Source organism: Diaporthe batatas (genome assembly GCF_019321695.1).
Source record: "Diaporthe batatas strain CRI 302-4 chromosome Unknown Contig00002, whole genome shotgun sequence".
NCBI classification, from domain to species: Eukaryota; Fungi; Ascomycota; class Sordariomycetes; order Diaporthales; family Diaporthaceae; genus Diaporthe; species Diaporthe batatas.
The window spans coordinates 1,457,342-1,474,344 of record NW_025408549.1 but is presented as its reverse complement, the minus strand read 5'-3'; the positions used below and the strand labels follow the sequence as shown (position 1 = coordinate 1,474,344).

The following is a 17,003-nucleotide window of genomic DNA, read 5'->3' as shown; positions in this document are numbered from 1 at the left end:
CGCAGGGAGCATGCTGGGTCGTGGGGAGAGGGTATTTGCAGGGCCCGATTTGACAGGCCGTGCATGGGCGAGGGGCTAGGGCTCAACCAGACATAGCTGGAAGCTGCCTCTTCACCTCAGGCTGTTTGCAAAAAGACCCGGCGAAGGAGATGACCATCATTGATTCCAAATGTGCTGAAAGTGTTGCCTCAAGACTATCACGGGGCAGGACCAGCTGTCACTTGTCTCTGATGTTGCTCCCTCTCTCTCTCTTCAAGTTTTGAGTACTTGAGCAGGTGACACTGAAGAAACAAAAGTAAAGAGCGTGGCGGTAAAAGCATATCAAGCCTCCTGCCTGGCCGGGGAGCGAAGAAGCAAGATAGAGAAGCCGTGCGAGAAGGTGCGGGCCGACCTGGCCTGCCTGGGAAGTCGGACCCGGTGCCGATTGACCGATTTCCGCAGTCACAGTCTTTGAGGGGCAGTAATGGACTGCAAAGAACCTTGGTCATGCTTCCGGCCGGAGCAGAGGGCTCGAGGAGTCGACTTTTGTCTTGTCCCATGCTTCATGACAGCACCTCTTGTGTACCTAACTACCTAGGTAGTCAACTCTATCTGACCATCAACAAACTCTGTTCAACCTATTACATTTGGCCCCTAACATATATTGGTTGACTGCCGAGCCGTTCCCGACGGCCAATGGAGAATTCCAACTCCCCCACGCCGACAAGCCCGCCCATATCAGAAAAGCAGCCCACACACTCGCCAGAAACGCCTAGCCCAAGTTCCTCGACATTGGCCGGTCCGATCTAGGAAAAGGACAATGAGTATGTCGAATCTCGGCACAGTCTGTCCGGCTCAGATACCAAGAGCAGCCACCACGTGACCGACGACGAGGATTGCGATGACCCCGACGAGAAAGATCACCAACACGATGGGCACAGGCCCTGCCGGTTGGAGATGCGCCCGGCTTGCTCACGACGAGTCAAGAGCCGGCGAGACAGCGCAAGTTCCATTGCAGCTCCAGGTGCCAGCGCCAGTGGTCTATCACTCAACCGAAACGTCTCTAATACTAGGCCGGCCGTACGCGACTTCACCCATCCCCTGGTCCACCACAAGACAACAGAGGCCGACATTGTCGACTTTGACGGCCCCCATGATCCATACAAGCCCATCAACTGGCCCACCAGGAAAAAGGTAGCAACCACGTTTCTATATGGCCTCGTCACAATGTCGGCCACCTGGGCCTCAGCCGCGTACTCGCCAATTGCCACACGGGTCGCCGATGAGTTCCACGTCAGCTTCCGAGTTGCCAGCCTTGGAACAACCCTCTTCATGCTCGGCTTCGGGCTGGGGCCTCTGCTCTGGGCACCCCTCTCCGAGGTATATGGCCGCCGAGTAGCAGTCCTCGGACCCATGTTCATCGCCACATGCTTCTCCTTCGGAACCGCTACTGCCAAGGATATTCAGACTGTATTGATCACGAGATTCTTCGCTGGCTTCTTTGCCTCTGCCCCGGTGACCAACACTGGCGGCGTACTTGGTGATCTGTTCTCGGCGGCCTACAGAGGTATAGCTATGGCAGGATATGCATTGGCCGTGGTCGGTGGCCCCACGTTTGGCCCCATCGTCTCTGCGGCCGTACTCCAAGATCCGAAGCTCACCTTTCAACTGACACAACATATCACTGGCCTCATACAAGCGTTCATACTCCTGTACGCAATTATCTTCATTGACGAAACCTACCCACCCGTCCTACTTATTTACAAAGCACGGCGTCTGAGGCACGAGTCCGGCAATTGGGCCCTTCACACCAGGTTCGAGGAGTGGGACGTCAGCATTACTGAACTCGCAAAGAAGTTCCTTATCCGGCCACTGCAGCTGCTTTGCACACCCATCTGCTTCCTGGTGGCCCTTTACGCCTCGTTCGTCTACGGAATTCTCTACATGCAACTCGGTGCAATCCCTTACATCTTCGGCAGGTTGAGGGGCTGGAGCCTCTTGCAGAGCCTGCTACCCTTCCTCGCCATCGCTTTAGGTTGCGTTATTGGCGCAGCCCTCAACATACTCAATCAAGTCGCCTACAACAAGGCATACGAGGCAGCAGGTCAAAAGGCCATCCCTGAGAAACGACTGCCGCCGATGATGCTAGGCAGTGTCCTGTTCGCCGGCGGCCAGTTTATTACCGCCTGGACCGCGGAACCAAGAGCCGCCCCTTGGATTGTCCCCGTTCTCGGTCTGTTTCTTATGGGCTGTGGCTTCAACACCATATTTCAGGCGGCACTGAACTACCTCATCGATACTTTCCGTGCTTATGCAGCTTCAGCTGTTGCCGCTAATACTTTTTTGCGTAGCATGTTCGCCGCTGGCTTGCCCCTGACCATCTTGCCGCTCTACAGCACACTCGGCGTGGGACCGAGCCAGAGCATTTTTGCTGGATTCGCAAGCCTGTTGATCCCCGTACCGTTTGTCTTCTATTACTTCGGCAGGAAGATCAGGGCTCGGAGCAAGTGGAGCAGGGCGAGTGTGTCCTAGACTGCGGGCAATACGCAGTGCACATACGAAAGAGGCGGACATTATGAGTATTAGGGTATCCACATGTTCATCTTCAAGACAGCATTGACCACATGGTCTGAGAAGGGGGGACATTAGCATATTGGTGTTCACAACGGTTGAACCAGATTGCATTTTTTTTTTTTCGTTAGAATACCTAGGGTACGCCCAGAGCTTACGCAGACAGTCAGGAATAGCGCATGAGTAACATTCAACAGTCGGTAACAAGAGCCCATTGCTGGGTGTCCAGATGCACTTTAGTTGATTGTTTAAGAGGCATACAATCTGCTAATAGCGTCGCCAAGTAGGAACAGTTGCTCCGTTCTACTTCTTCCATTCCGAAAGTTCTTGTCGAATATAGAAGACAAGCGCTCTCGTTGATTGTTGATTATGTGGGCTGAGGCCCAAAGATTATCTTAGAAATGATATACGTGAATATTGGCTATGCTTTATAGTCCTGGCCCAGCTACATAGATCCAATTCCAGCGCCGCCCCTTGGTTATACCTAACGCCAAGCCTTAAGGCCGTGAAACAAAGACCCCCATAGATGCCAATCCAAGGGTATCGCCCGTTTATGCACACGCATACATATAGAACCTCAGAAGAAGTCCTGCCCAAACTTTGAATCCAAAAGTGCAGCCCCGAAATGCAGACTTGTCCTGCATTTCCCTCGTACTGCCCGAAACCACGTGTCTATTCAACAATGAACATTAACCCAAAACGCCATCACTAATTCATGTTGTTCACAAGTCCAGCCATCGAGGCTTCGAAAACCTAGGCCGCGGCACAGTCCCGCGGGAGGACGAGCGTACCCTCGGCTCCTAGTCGTGGTTGCTCACCAGGCTAGCCTTGTCGCTCGCGTCATCATCCTCGTCGGGCTCGAGGTCTGCCTCGTCGAACTCGACGCTCTTTCTCTTCTCTTCCTCCTGGATCTCGCGCCAGGTGCTAACGCTCAGCATGAGGAAGGCAGCGATGATCAGGACGCCGCCCACGATGGCCGCGAAGCTGAGCGGCTCGCCGGTGAGGAACCAGTCGCTCAGCGCGACGATGAAGATGGTCAGAAGCGAGGCCACCGAGCTGAGCACGGGGGACGTCAGGCTGATGAGCACGAGGAAGGACCCTGCAAAGGTCGCGTTCATGACCACGGAAATGACGAGCCAGAATGCTGCGGTACCGGTCGGCAGCGCAAACTTCTCAATGCCAAGGATGTGGAGAAGCGGTATTGGGAACCAGAGGACGAGGAGTGTGAAGCTCCCGATCAAGCTGCCGAAAGTGTTTGCAAACACCATGCCCCTCCCGGGGCTGCAGCCCTCAGGGGGGCAGGCGAAGCGTTTGTACAGGACCTCGTAAAGCCCGTAGAGAACCGAGCCGATGCCAATGATGATGTTGCCGAGCAAGCGATGGTTGGCATCGGCCTCCTTGTCCGAGGGCTTGGTGTCGCCATATGCAACGATCAGCACACCTACGATGGCGATGATGACGGCGAAGCTCTTGTCCAGGCGTAGAGGCTCCTTGAGAAGCGGCACGGAGAAGACGTAGGCGAAGAAGGCGGAGCAGTTGTAGATAGCCGTGAGGTCTGACGGTGTGGTCATGTTCACGGCTACGTACCAGGTCAGACCGGCCACGGTAAGTGCGCTCGTGACCAGGGCCGTCGTGATGACCATGTAGCGCAAGGGGCTCCGAGCCGACCGGTGGTGGGGGATTTCCAACGTGCCGCCTTCGACCATCTGCGCGGTGGTCCGGACCAGCCAGACATGCTTTTTCCAAAATACGCTCCATGGCATATCGCGCTTCTGTAGGCGGAGGATAAGAAGCTGGGTGGGCCACAGTATGACCCAACTCCCGTGCGTCAGGTACAGCATGCAGTACGCCTTGTTCCATCCCAGCTCGTTCTGGACGTATGCACCCGATTCAGCCTGTACACAGAAGGAGACAAGGGCGAGAATGAGAAAGACGGCGGCATATGTATACTTCCTGCGGGCGGCCATGCGGGCATTCGTGTTTGGTGATCGGCTGCGTAACGTGCTCCGTCTGGAAAATGATGGGCGCCGAGGCGTACCAGCACCGCTCCCGGATGCTTGGCTGTGCCCGGATCTTGGGCGGGAGGATGCGGTCGAGACACGTGGGGAGGAAGGTCGGTCGGGAACACCGGAGTAGCCATTATGCTGGGAGCGCCCACGGCCATAATGGCCCTCGTCGAAATCGTCGACTGCGGGCAGGTTGGAGTCTCGGTGTTTGTGCTTTTGCAGCAGCGGCTTCCCGGAGGTTTCCTCGCGCAGGGACGGTTTGTGTGCCTCGACCATGGCTGCTGAGACAGTCTATCGTTGCGAAGGGGCGGGGGCGAGAGACGAGGTCGAATGGGAAGGCGTTGTAGGCACAGGATAAGACTACGATCCTGACAACGGACTTGAGGCGTCAATGCCTGGTCGGTAGGGGTTCGTACGAGGGCGTGTGGGGATGCTCATGTGCCGGCGAGGCGCAGGGAGGATCAACCGTTGCTGAGGTTGGAATGGTGGGGAGGCCCGGGCGGCGGAGAGGGCTATCGACGATGAGGTCGTTGATAGGACTGTGATATCGGCGGCTCTGAGTGGAACTCGGGACTCTGGCGAGCCATGTGGCCTCGTGTACCACAGTTGTCTGGTCTCGGTCGGCGCGAGATGACGACGAGGAAAAGAAAGGATCCTTGGTTCGATCAGGCAGAGAAGCAGAGGAGCAGAGGAGCACAGAGGTGCCTAGTAGGTATGCAGAGATAAGGGAAGAGTCCTATAGGAATAAAAGAGCGGCGCCGTGACGATGATGGCTGACGTTGAAAGGCGATAGGGCAAAGGAAGGGGTTCGTTGGTGGAATCTGCCGTCACATGGCAAACCTCAGAGGCGATTGGGGGGGATCACGCACGATTGCCTTTCTGTCCTCAGGGCACTTGCAGAGTCCCGATGGAAGGGTCCAGCCAATGGTGAACCCTGTCCGGGGGCAGGCCCCCACTGCCAGCATGCTGGGCTGCAGGACGCTAAAGCCAAGGCGGGGCCTGTATCCTCCCTGACGGGGTCGGTATGATCTGCTGTCCGGAAATAGGGGCTCTGTTAATAACTGGAACCTTGGAGGTTTGGTCTGTGCTGGCAGGCTGGCACATCCCAAGCCTTCATTCAGCAAGTCACGAGGCAGCCTGCCAAGCCACATCAGAACGCTCAAGCTCGAGATGATCAGGTAGGTACTGTAGTGTTTCCTGTCGTGCAGTCAGCCACTCGAGAGCTTGTATGCATGTATGCCCACCCAACTCCGGCACCAGCAGTAACTAGGTACTCCGTATGCTGCCTGTTCCCGTGCGTGATGTGACATCCGCAACGTGTTTGTATTGGAACGATGCCGTCGTCGGCATGTTGCCTCGAGACGACGGGTCGGGCCTAACCGGACGGTATCACAACGGCCATCTGCATATTTTTTCCTTGATGTGGTATGAGCGCTCACTATTATTACCCAACACTCCTCCAATAACTACTACTTGGCATATATACACAAGGCCGCAACGCGCGCCTATGCGTTGCTTGCACAGCTCCACGGCGTCTGCTTGCTGTCGCTCGCGAGGCTGTCGATGGTGCTCCACAGCCCAAGCACGCAAAGCATGAAGCCCACAACGACCAGCAAGATGTTGGACACCAGTCCTGCCATCATCTTCCAGTTCTTGTAGTACTGCCCGCGGTAGAGGAACAGCCACATGATCCCCGGGACCCCGTATGAGAACCAGCTCACGAACAGGGCGCAGATCAGGCTCAGGAGGCTGTTGAAGACGGGGATCGACTCGGCGATGACAAACGCGATGATCCAGATGGACAGCCCGACGCACACCCACCCGGCGTCTCCGATCAATGTCCGCTTGTGCATGTGTCGCGTCTTGCCGAGGATCCTTCCGAAAATGTACCTGGTCGCGACGTGGCCGTAGATGACACCGGCGATGACGATGGTGGGCAGCGCGATACCCCAGATCACCTTCCTCACCACCTCGGACCCGGCCGCCGACAGCGCTGGCGAGGGCACGTCGGGGCCCACGTACACGTAGATGACGACTGCGGCAACAATGTAGAGCGCCGTGTCGAGGGATTGCAGCATGATCAGTGCCTTGGGCCAGTCGGTCTTGATGTTCAACTCGGAGATGACGTTGAAGAAGCACGAGTGCGAGCAGAAGGCGATGGCGATGTTGGTCACCGACAAGAACGCCCCCGTGAAGCCGAGCTGGTTCGCGACGTCCAGCGACGTCGAGCCGATGGGCTTCTCGATGCCCACGTCCACCACGGTGACGATCACAGCTGAGAAGATCGAGAGCGAGGATGCCACCGACAGGTACGACGCAATGTTGAGGTTCCGCGGCAGGTTGAACAGCCAAAAGACGACCAGCCCGACGCCCGCCCACATCACAGTGCACTGGTGGGATCTGTCGGTCACTTGCGGCCCCAAAGTCAGCCATTAGAGCACCACAGAGCTTGTGCTCGAGGAAGGGAGGGGGGGTCAAAAGAGCACAGCAGTATCCAATCCGCCATGGCGAGTTGTTGAATCCCCAGCCCAAGATAGGGCTAGGAGACGAGCTCAAGAACAAGCTCCGGATGTGGCATTTTGCTCCCTTTCCCCGTAAAGGCTGGTGCAGTCTCTGCACAACAACTCACATGTGTTCATTGCGATTGTCCAGGTCAGGAGGTGGCTCCCCATAACAAAGATCTGGAAGATGGTCTGGCCCCAGCCCAGGAACTCCCTGAAGGCGACACCCACCGCAGGCCCGCCCACCGCCCGCCCAACGACGTCGCCGACGTCACCGAATGACTCGATTTCTGGGTACTGCATGCAGAACTCGCCAAAGATCAGGCCTGAGTATCCCGAAAGAATCGCCATGATGACGATCAGGGCGATGCCGGGCGCAATCCCCACGTTTGCGATTACAGAGGGGAGCGAGAGGATACCGAGGGACACCGTCTCAGCGAAGAGAATGGTCCCGGCTTTCCTGTTGAGCTTTGTCAGAGCCCGATACGCCCAGAAGACTTGATCTCGCCGGGGGCACTCACCACCAGGACAGTGGGGTCAGGTCAATCTCTGCGCCATCTTCTTGTGCCACGCTGGATGCTGTCCTCGTGTCGTCGTTCCGATATGCTGGTGGGCTCGAATCGTCCTTTGTTGAGCCGTCGCCCGATGTGTTGGAGCCCGTCTCCGTGTCGACGGGCATGTTGGCCTTCTCCTGGTCTCGTCGAGCCATTTTGGCTTTGGGTGGTCCTCCTGATCTCCACTTGGGGTCTGCTTCAACGGCAAGACTGTATCCTCAGTTCAGAGGTCCTTTGGGCTAGTGCCCCGTTTAGCACTCTAGTGAGAACCCAACAGGTTTAGAAGAAAACCTTGGTGACGAGGTGAACACTCAGGGTCTGTCAAAAGATGAGCGAGGGACAAGTGAAGGAGCGCCGGGCTCAGCGCCTCATCAGGCGATGTAGGCTTGGATATAAGAGAGGCCCATCTTGGACTGGGTCATAGGCATGATCAATCCTGATCCCGGGGCCGCAATCGGATTCCAGCAGCTGATGGCAAACACGACCGAGTGACTCTTCCTTACTCGCCGCCTTGGTCTCCATAATACAGGCTGGGTCTAGCCCGGGTGCGGGCTTGCAGGCTGGGCAGCTGGGCACGCAGGAACGGTGAACCCCGGCCGGGGCCAAGTGGCGCCGAGCGGCGGGCCGGCGCAGGACACAAGGTTCTGGTGAGGCCATCGACGGCCCCATTTTAGGCATGCCGGCACTTGAAATAGAGTTCAGCCAGCACCGAGTCGAAACGTCGTGGTGAAGCCGCCGGTGAGATCGAGCAAGCACCGTTAAGCCGCGACTTTCCATCCCAGAGGTGAGTCCTGGAGATGTCGTGCGCCCCCAAACCTTGGGCAAGAGCCGTTGCGCGGTCGGCTCATGGTGGGAAATTCTCGCAGATTTGCTAAAAGTTACGTGATGCGGTAGAAATTTTCTGGGGATGACTGGAGCCCCGACCCGCTTTTCGACGTCGGATTGAGCATTTCGCCCCTTCAGATTTCCGAAAGCCAAAAAAAATGCGCTCGTCTTTCCGCACTGCATCAGCCAGCAAGAGGTCTGTGATGGCCAGCTCCTATCGCCGGGAGGACCTGCCTTTACTGGCTTCGTGCGTCTATAAGTGTCTGCCTTCAGGGGTGCGGCACGGCCGCCTCACTCGGAACGTACACAGTAGCACCGTTGTGACCCAACCAGTAAAGACCCTTGGCGCATGACCCCATGGGGTCGGAAATCCTGTGTCATCTTCATGGCAGACCCTGCCATTGGTCATTTCACACTTCATAAAAATCATGGTGCCTACTATGCTACTACCTAGGTATGTAGTACTACTAGATTGCAAGTATTGACCACGTTGATCGTTGATCGTTGACCTCTGACCCAACTTCATGCAGGCACTTAGATCAGAGGGCTTGGGCAGAAGACTGAAGAGGCTCCACTATTGTAAAGGAGTAGTAGTAGTGGGAAAGAAGCTGAAAGCGGCCGGACGCGTTTGATTCAAAATCGGAAATGTAGTGGGAGGTAGCTTTGACGAGCGTTCTGGCATGTTTCCAATGCAAAACCTGTCGGTTCCTGGCCGCGATTTATGCCACTTCTGCAGCAATAAAACTCCCAAACATCGACTGGGGAGGTAATGATGCCAACTGTGTTTTGATGGGCTTGTATGCTCGTTCAAGGCAATGGTGGCTGTGGGCATTTGTTCTTTCTCTTATGGATACAAGATGTCCTCTTATAGCTCATGTCCTTCGAGGTCACTCCACGGCAACCGCGTCAGGGTAGGCTAGTGACCAGGAGTCATTCACTCACTATTCAAGGATATCCATCCTCGGCCATCAATGATGCCTCTCGGTCCGCATTTGGCTGCGGAAGATTAGACTCCAGCGCCACGAGAAAGTCCTCGGGTACTCAAGAAGACATGGACCAGAACTGGTCATCAACTCGGGTCTGGAAGGCCACGATAGACTCGACGAAATCCTCCTATGGCTCCGTCTGCTGACGATACAGCCACACACTGCTCAAAGGCAGCATAGTGACCCCTGTGAAGGCAAAGCGGCGGAGAGCACCTCGGCTGTATAGGGCGGGAGTACAGGATTAGCATATTTCACTGTTGTCACAATGCAAATTCACTGCTCAGAAAGAGAAGTGTAAGTAGATGTGTTTGCGTTACGCAGTAGAGGCAGCACCAGGGGATGCCTCGGTAGAGGCTGCAGTCATAGATGGAAGAGGCAGTCGAGAATGATGCCAGCACCGCTAAGAGGACGGGTTGGCTGACTAGCCTCATACGAGGATGCATCAAAGACACGAGAACAGGCAAATTGGGGAAGGGGGGAACGACTTACAAAAACACCGGGCCGGGCCCTTCAGGGTGATCCTCATCACTGCCAGAATCTCCGCCGAGGTCCCCGCCATCGCCATGAGCATGTGATGCCCCCATGGCAGATGCGTCAGTTTCGTCTTCCCTTGGTTGTCGCTTCACGAAGACACCTTCACTCTCAACTCTCCATTCAGTGCCGAAGTGTCTAACGTATTCCACCGCCATATCCCAACTCTCGCGGTCCGCTGCATCTCCTGACTCGAAGACCTGAAGATAGCGCCAGTTACCTGCGGAGCTGGAGCTATCAAACAACTTGGGCATGATCTTGCTACTGCGTTCTATGTCAGCATCTCCTCTCCGTGCTCCAAATCGTGTATAATGCAAGGCAGGTATTGTCCTGGCACTCGCTCTCCGTAGCGCCTGTTGTGGACATGCCTCAAGATTGGCATGGTACCAGATAGTCCCAGAAGATGTGTAGGGGGCTCATTCCCAGGAGGAACATACTAGCTCGTATTACGCTCAGCCCACAGGTCGTCCACTGGGATAATTGAAGTCAGCTTCCACGCCAGCAGATGGATCTCGCTTGAACGAAGACAAACCATACAATAAAAGGTGGCGTCATCATATGCAACTCAATAACATTAAAGGTGGGGTGGAAGGAGAACTTTAAATATGCATTGAAACAGTATGGGATTACGGGAGATGTGAGTGGGAAAACATTCTCTGACACTACTTACTATCCAAGTGCTCCATCTCCTTCTTGTCTTTAAGGATGTCATTCCGCGGTACAAGCTGCACAAAGAGCCGGTCGACTCGTGGGAGATTCTGCACCAAGGTGTTGAAATGCGTCGACAATGGAAAGATACCGACATAGCTGAGATCGCGGATCGTAGAAGGGATCAGGGGCTCGTCGTTGGGGAATTCCTCGGCCCCGAGGAGAGCGCCGAGCATGGATGGCGGGCGTCTGTGATAGTACTCATACGTCTTATAAACGCGGGTTGAAGAGCCCTCATTGAGTAGGAGAGCGTCCCAAGGGCGGATGGTAAAGAGGAAGCATGGTATGCGTCTGGCCTGGCGGGCGACCGGGGCGGACGCCAAAGAGGACTGCTCTCTGACTCCTGCTTGCTCCGAAGAACCAACTTCGAGTTCCCTGTTGGGGCTCACGGCCGTTTCTGAATTACGTGACAAGGATAAAACGTGGTGAGACTGGTAAAAACTCCAGGCGTCACCGAGGAAGAGCATCCTGGCCAGCAGTGATGCTAGTGTGCGTGGCGATGCAATGATGGTGAAGCGAAGAGGGTCGACCAGGTCGAAGATCAGGTTCCAGAGCCAGTTTGAGTCCTCGTTGAAAACCATATCTCTCTCTCGACCACCTCGGCTCAGCGGACCAAACGGATCTGGGCTGTATTCGCCATCTCCCGCGTGGGTTAAATCAACGCCGCCGACACCGGTGGACCTCACCCTCGTGCTCTTTACCACGACGAGGGTAAGCGATTTCACGTATGGGGTGAGGTTGTTGTCTCGTACGAAGGACAGCAGGGGTGTCAGCGAGTGAGGGCCGCTGGACTGTTCGAGATCCACGAGAGACAGGTCGGACTGGTCCAAGTAGCAAATCGCATTCCGGAATAGAAGGGGGAGCACTGTGGCTCGCCATTGCTTATTAACAAGGGAGATATTTTTGAGGCTCTGGGCCGAGAGGTCGGCTTCCTTGAGCATATGGGCATGGGGCTGGTCGTGCAGGCGCTCGTCAGAAGGGGCCGGGCCGTCGAGGAAGCTGAAGATGTGAGAGAGCATCTCCGTAGGGAGTGCGTCGATGCTGAGGGTCGCCATGACCACGGAACCTGCCGGTCGAGGATAAACAAATGCAGGTAAAGGGGAAGGGGTTTGCTAGGGCGACCTGGGCCATAACCACAATGTTGGGTCTGGGTTGGGTCTGGGTAGGGTCTGGGTTGTGGTGGTGGACGGCTTGACGTCAAGCCACGGTGGGCGATAAGCAACCCTGAGACTCGTTATCGCGATCCTTGGTTGATGCCATGTGGCACGGCTCTGGCGGGGTTCAGGTTGCCTCGGCCTGGAGGATCATTGATCTCTCTGCGCTGCAAGGAACGGCGCCTCGCAGTGGCCCGTAGCTGTCTCGATGTCGGTATTCCTCAAGTGCTGGGCCTCCAGTGACTGCATGCATTAAATGTCCGTTCTCCCACCAGCCACGCACATTGATCCAAATACCTAGGTACGTACATACCTCGGTAGGTTAGGTACTTAAATACTTAGGTACCTAGGTAGGTAGGTAGGCATTCAACTCAACACACTCTGCATCGAGGCAGGAACTTCTATTCTCCGATCATGGTACACGCCTAAACAGTCATGCCTTACCAATTGCATCGCAGTTCTGTCATAGTGCAGCCAAGAGACACATTGTTTGGAGCCTCCCTCTTCTCCTCCCCCAACCCCGCTGCCATGTCACCAATGACCGCACTCTCCAGACTACATCCGACCAAGGAATGGCGGGGACGTAGATCCGCAGGGGCATACTGTGTTAGGCTATAGATGAACCGGCCACTTCTGCCATCCGGCAATGCTGGGGTGGTACTATATTATGGGGTACGCAGGGATCCATCGGCAAAACTTCTGGACGTCTGATGTATTGCGAGGAATGGGATCCAAGGCGGGGGAGGGGATGGAGAACTGTGGACGCAAAGGCCGGTTGGTTGCAACGACGGCCCCTAATAATATAAACCTCAGCCCGTCGACCGCTCAAATCCTGAGCGAGTCGTTTTGGACCATGCTTCCCCTCACCTGCGCAGTCTGGTTGCCTCGCATACAAGTGTAGTGTCAATTGGTCGCTGGCATTCGTACGAAATGGTCGCAAAGAAGAACCACCAACGTCCGCCCTTCCGGGCTGAGCACCTTGGCTCACTCCTCCGGCCACAGAAGCTTGTTGATAAGCGTGTCGCCTTGGACGGCGAGAAGACCGAAACCATCGCCCAAGACAAGGAGCTTCACACCCTTGAAGATGACGCTATCGATGAGATCGTCAAGGTCCAGCTAGACCTTGGGTTCCATGCGGTGAACGATGGCGAGTATCGCCGTCATCAGTTTTGGGGGACCTTTTTCCCTGCCCTCGAGGGAATGGAGGAAATTCAGAACCCGCCTCTGGAAATGTTCCGGCTCTATGTACCTGACCTAGCTGCCTTTAGTGAGCCACCTATCTATCCAACGCTCAACGGCCATCACCAATGGAGCAGTGAGCTAACGCCGTTGTTCCAGCCGAGGCCGGCCACAAACCTGGCGAATCTGTGATTTGTACAGGCAAGATCAAGCATGTCGGGAGCACATATCTGGACCAGTGGAACTATCTCAAGAACCGCATCCCAGCCGAATACATCAAGGAGGCGAAGCTGACCCTGCCGGCACCTGAATGGTACCATCTTCGCTACCAGCCGGGAAAAGCATATCCAAAAGACGTCTACGCAAACGACGAGGAGTACTTCGCCGACATTGCAAAGGCGTACAGGGCTGAGCTGCAGGTACTTTACGATGCTGGCTGCCGCAATGTGACCATCGACGACCCCAACCTGGCGTGTGAGTCTGTTCGGTTTCCGAGGGTGAAAAGATGAGCGTGAACCCGGCTAGCTGCTAATACTGCAACAAGACTTCTGCTCTGAGAAGATGCTCCAGGGCTTCAAGGACGCTGGAGAGGACTCCGAGGCCCTGCTCGATAGCTACATCAAGTTGTACAACGACTGCATCTCTCAGCGCCCCGACGACCTTCACCTGGGCATCCACCTCTGCCGTGGGAACTTCGCCTACAGCCGGCACTTCAGCGAGGGCGGCTACGACCGAATCGCAACCAAGCTTTTCAACGAGATCGAGGCTGACACCTACTTCCTGGAGTATGACACCGACCGTTCCGGCGGCTTTGAGCCCCTCAAGGAGCTGCCGCCGTATAAGAATGTCATCCTCGGCGTCATCACCAGCAAGTTCCCCGAGCTAGAGGACATTGAGAAGCTCAAGGACCGGGTCTACCAGGCGGCGGATTTCGTGGCCAAGGGCGCGGGACAGAGCCGGGAGGAGGCGCTGAAGCGCATCGGCGTCAGCCCTCAGTGCGGTTTCGCCAGCCACCATCTGGGGAACAGCGTCACACGAGAGGACATGATCAACAAGTTGAAGCTGGTGAGGAAGTTGGCAGATACCATCTGGCCAGGTGAACCATGAGGAGAGGAGCCCTGGAGGGCTCAAACCCGAGCTGATGTGTTCAACACGCATCAATGCAGCCCTAGCAGTATATATGTGTGTTAAGCATCACCTTTTTTCACACTGTGCTTGAATGAATCATCAGACCTCAATCCGTCATCTCTGTATATACATATCTAGGTAGGTACCGAGGTAGCCTTCAAGCCTCTCTTGCTCCTTCAATCTGGGAAGGTGTCCCAGCCAGGGCCTTGCAAAAGCAAAACAAAAGCATTGTCGCCTTGCAGTCAAATCGCAAACGGCAGCTCAGCACCTAGACTGGTTACTGTACATGCAATTCATGACATGTGCAGTGTTATTCTTCCTAGACGCTCCACATACTCGCTGTATTCAGAAGTTCATGTGTTCTTGGTTGGGAAGCAGCCCTCCCGCAGAAGGCCTTCTTTGGAACAACCTGAGAGAACAAGCCCTATCTGGTCAATTGAGCAAAAGGAAGGCAGGTCACAGTGCTCTGAAATGACGACATGTAGTTGCCAAACCGCTGCGTACGTCAATTTCAATGTATGAGAGTGCGGTTCTGCTTTGTTTGGTGCTAAAGATGTGTTTGCTTGGGTTACTTTGCAACAGTAAGCGACTGCCTTGACGTTCACATTTTATTGTGGCGCCATCAAACACGCCCTCCACTACCAAAACATTTGGACCCAGACCTTTCCCACCTGACTCCAGTCGACGAGTCGAGGTCAGCTGCCTTTCCCCTGGACTACCTCTCGAGAAACCCCGCTGCTTCTATTGTCTCAAAACCTGCCGTCCTTCAAGTGCGTGCAGCAATGGTCTCAGCCGCCCTCCTGCTCGACCGTTGGCGGGCTCGATTGCCACCTCTCCTTCGCGAGCAGTTGGGGCAAGTCGCTGGTGCGCTCAACGACCCCACTGGGCAGTCTCACCTTGGGACACTGGACGAGGCCCAAATTGGCTTGCGGCCTGTTCACATTTACGATCTACCCGACGAGCTACTCCTGGGGGTCTTCCGCTATCTCCTCAACCGCGATGATATCAAGAGTCTCCGACTTTCCTCCAAACGCCTCAACGAGACCAGCTCCCACCTTCTGATCAACACACTGCGCGTCAGTCCGAACTCAAAATCGCTCGAGCGCCTCGATCAGGTTTCTCGCCACCCGAATATCTCAAGGGGCGTTTGTCGTCTCATAGTCTCGGTTGATGTCTACAGCCCCGAGCTCGCTCGTGACGTGCAGGGCTTCACTACTTACTGCCTGAGGGAGCTCGCCGAGTTCATAAATCTGCCCAGGGCGCACGTCATAACCAGAGCAGCCGAGGAAATACACCGCTCCTGGCGCTGCTTCCTCGAGTCTTTTCAGGATCCTTACAACGGAACCGCGCATCTCAATGACGACCACATCAGTGCCCTACACAATGGCTGGCTGCGATATAAAGATTTGTATGATCAGCAACAGATGGTCCTCCTCAATTGGCGTTTCTCAGATGGCATTGCTTCAGCGATATCCAGGATGGCCTTCCTCAATGATTTGGTCATCACGGACAGGTCAAGAAGCACCGCTGACGAGGATCTCTGGAGCCCCAGCCTTTGTCACAAGATGAGCACTCTGGTCCAGCATCCCACCCGTCTAGTCGAAGAGATGATGATACACACTTTCTCCTGGCGGAAGGCGGCGGAGAAGTCCGTGCAACACCCACCCACCTATCTGCTCCATCTGATCCTGCTGGCCATCCACAATGCAGGCTCCTCACTCGCTCACCTCAGATTCGACCTGACACCTCCGCAGTACCTCGGGCTGAAGCTCGATCATTTCGAGTGGACCCAACTTAGGTCGTTTGCCCGAAGCTTGAAGTCATGCAGGCTCGCCATCGGGGCTGAACGCTCGACATCTGTTCAGAGAATTCGGAGCCGGGAAGAAATTCGCAATTTTGAGAAGTTTTTAGCCGTCCTCACCCGTTCAAGCAAGTTGGACACATTGGCACTGGACTTTGCATTTCGAGAGAGACACTGCCACCGCATAAATCGCACGAATGATCCGAGACGCACCTCCATCGGGCCTCTCATGGTTGACTGGCAGAAGCACCATAACATCCACCTGAAAAACTGCTCCATCACCCTGAAAGAGCTTTGCACTTTTATTAACCTTCCTAGAAAGGAGCCGGCCGTCTTCGGGCTCTGGTATGTCTATTTGCTGGATGGAACCTGGGCAGAGGCAGTAGAGATCCTCCGTCGCGAGGTGCTGAGAGGAAATTTGAGCCGAGACTCGGTAAGCAATCTTCTCGCATTTTCTTCATGCTTACGGGATTTCATCGACCCCTCTGCCTTGTCTGCTCTGAAATATAATCAGCTATACAACTATCGTGTGGTTTCAGACCGCTCCTTTGGAAGACCCCCCTTCTCGAGTCCGCTCCCCGCAGGAGGACCCTGCCTCTTATAGATGGCATTGAAAGCGATATCGTCTTGTGGGGAACCGTCTCTTGGATAACCATACCCTGTGATTCTCTACCAAAACAATCCTGGATGATCGATGGCTGACTCGAAATGTATTGCTAGTACGTGAGATGGCCTTACGGGGCTGAATGTTTGACCATGGCCATGGACGAGCGGAAGAGGATCTTCCACTACAGAAGTAATCGATGTTTCCACAAGGACTCTTTGGTCAATTGTTACATCAAGGGATACGACGTTGGTGCTGCAATCAACCCACTGCGATAAAGCAGCCAGATTCGCTCAGCGATCGCGCGAGCTCCAGAGACAGCGCGAAATATCGCGTGCAATTCACGAACAGCCCCTTCTCCTTCGGCTTCGTCCAAAAGAAAATCATTTCAGTGCACCTTTTTTTATGCAGTTGTGCATATATATATTTCTTCTGAGCGTGTTAACTCATGTTTTGTGAGGTGGGTGTGCCTAGGA

The 17,003-nt window shown here is 55.1% G+C and overlaps 6 protein-coding genes across 6 annotated transcripts; 3 read left to right on the top strand and 3 right to left on the bottom strand.

Annotated features, from left to right (window-relative positions):
- The first annotated feature begins 928 nt into the window (after positions 1 to 928).
- KVR01_001445 (uncharacterized protein) lies at positions 929 to 2,617 on the top strand. The gene has a single exon (XM_044785815.1). It carries the CDS (start codon positions 937 to 939, stop codon positions 2,509 to 2,511), a length of 1,575 nt encoding a protein of 524 aa, XP_044649400.1. The 5' UTR covers positions 929 to 936; the 3' UTR covers positions 2,512 to 2,617.
- A 326-nt stretch (positions 2,618 to 2,943) lies between these two features.
- Positions 2,944 to 5,381, bottom strand: KVR01_001381 (uncharacterized protein). Its single transcript, XM_044790597.1, has one exon. It carries the CDS (start codon positions 4,830 to 4,832, stop codon positions 3,351 to 3,353), a length of 1,482 nt encoding a protein of 493 aa, XP_044649336.1. The 5' UTR covers positions 4,833 to 5,381; the 3' UTR covers positions 2,944 to 3,350.
- Positions 5,382 to 5,916: 535 nt separating this feature from the next.
- On the bottom strand, positions 5,917 to 8,460 carry KVR01_001602 (uncharacterized protein). The gene is made up of 3 exons (XM_044784897.1): positions 7,579 to 8,460; positions 7,186 to 7,517; positions 5,917 to 6,966 (listed from the first exon to the last, which is right to left on the bottom strand). Exons 1-3 carry the CDS (start codon positions 7,764 to 7,766, stop codon positions 6,062 to 6,064), a joined length of 1,425 nt encoding a protein of 474 aa, XP_044649557.1. The 5' UTR covers positions 7,767 to 8,460; the 3' UTR covers positions 5,917 to 6,061.
- Positions 8,461 to 8,610: 150 nt separating this feature from the next.
- Positions 8,611 to 11,824, bottom strand: KVR01_001660 (uncharacterized protein). The gene is made up of 4 exons (XM_044793313.1): positions 10,624 to 11,824; positions 10,391 to 10,424; positions 9,912 to 10,217; positions 8,611 to 9,640 (listed from the first exon to the last, which is right to left on the bottom strand). The coding sequence occupies exons 1-4, from the start codon at positions 11,714 to 11,716 to the stop codon at positions 9,550 to 9,552; spliced, it is 1,524 nt and encodes a 507-aa protein (XP_044649615.1). The 5' UTR covers positions 11,717 to 11,824; the 3' UTR covers positions 8,611 to 9,549.
- Positions 11,825 to 12,258: 434 nt separating this feature from the next.
- On the top strand, positions 12,259 to 14,130 carry KVR01_001096 (uncharacterized protein). The gene is made up of 3 exons (XM_044781301.1): positions 12,259 to 13,082; positions 13,154 to 13,468; positions 13,539 to 14,130. The coding sequence occupies exons 1-3, from the start codon at positions 12,746 to 12,748 to the stop codon at positions 14,099 to 14,101; spliced, it is 1,215 nt and encodes a 404-aa protein (XP_044649051.1). The 5' UTR covers positions 12,259 to 12,745; the 3' UTR covers positions 14,102 to 14,130.
- Positions 14,131 to 14,904: 774 nt separating this feature from the next.
- KVR01_001797 (uncharacterized protein) lies at positions 14,905 to 16,805 on the top strand (the record flags this gene model as incomplete). Its single annotated transcript, XM_044783905.1, has 2 exons — positions 14,905 to 16,356; positions 16,644 to 16,805. The coding sequence occupies 2 exons, from the start codon at positions 14,905 to 14,907 to the stop codon at positions 16,803 to 16,805; spliced, it is 1,614 nt and encodes a 537-aa protein (XP_044649752.1).
- Between the last annotated feature and the right edge of the window lie 198 nt (positions 16,806 to 17,003).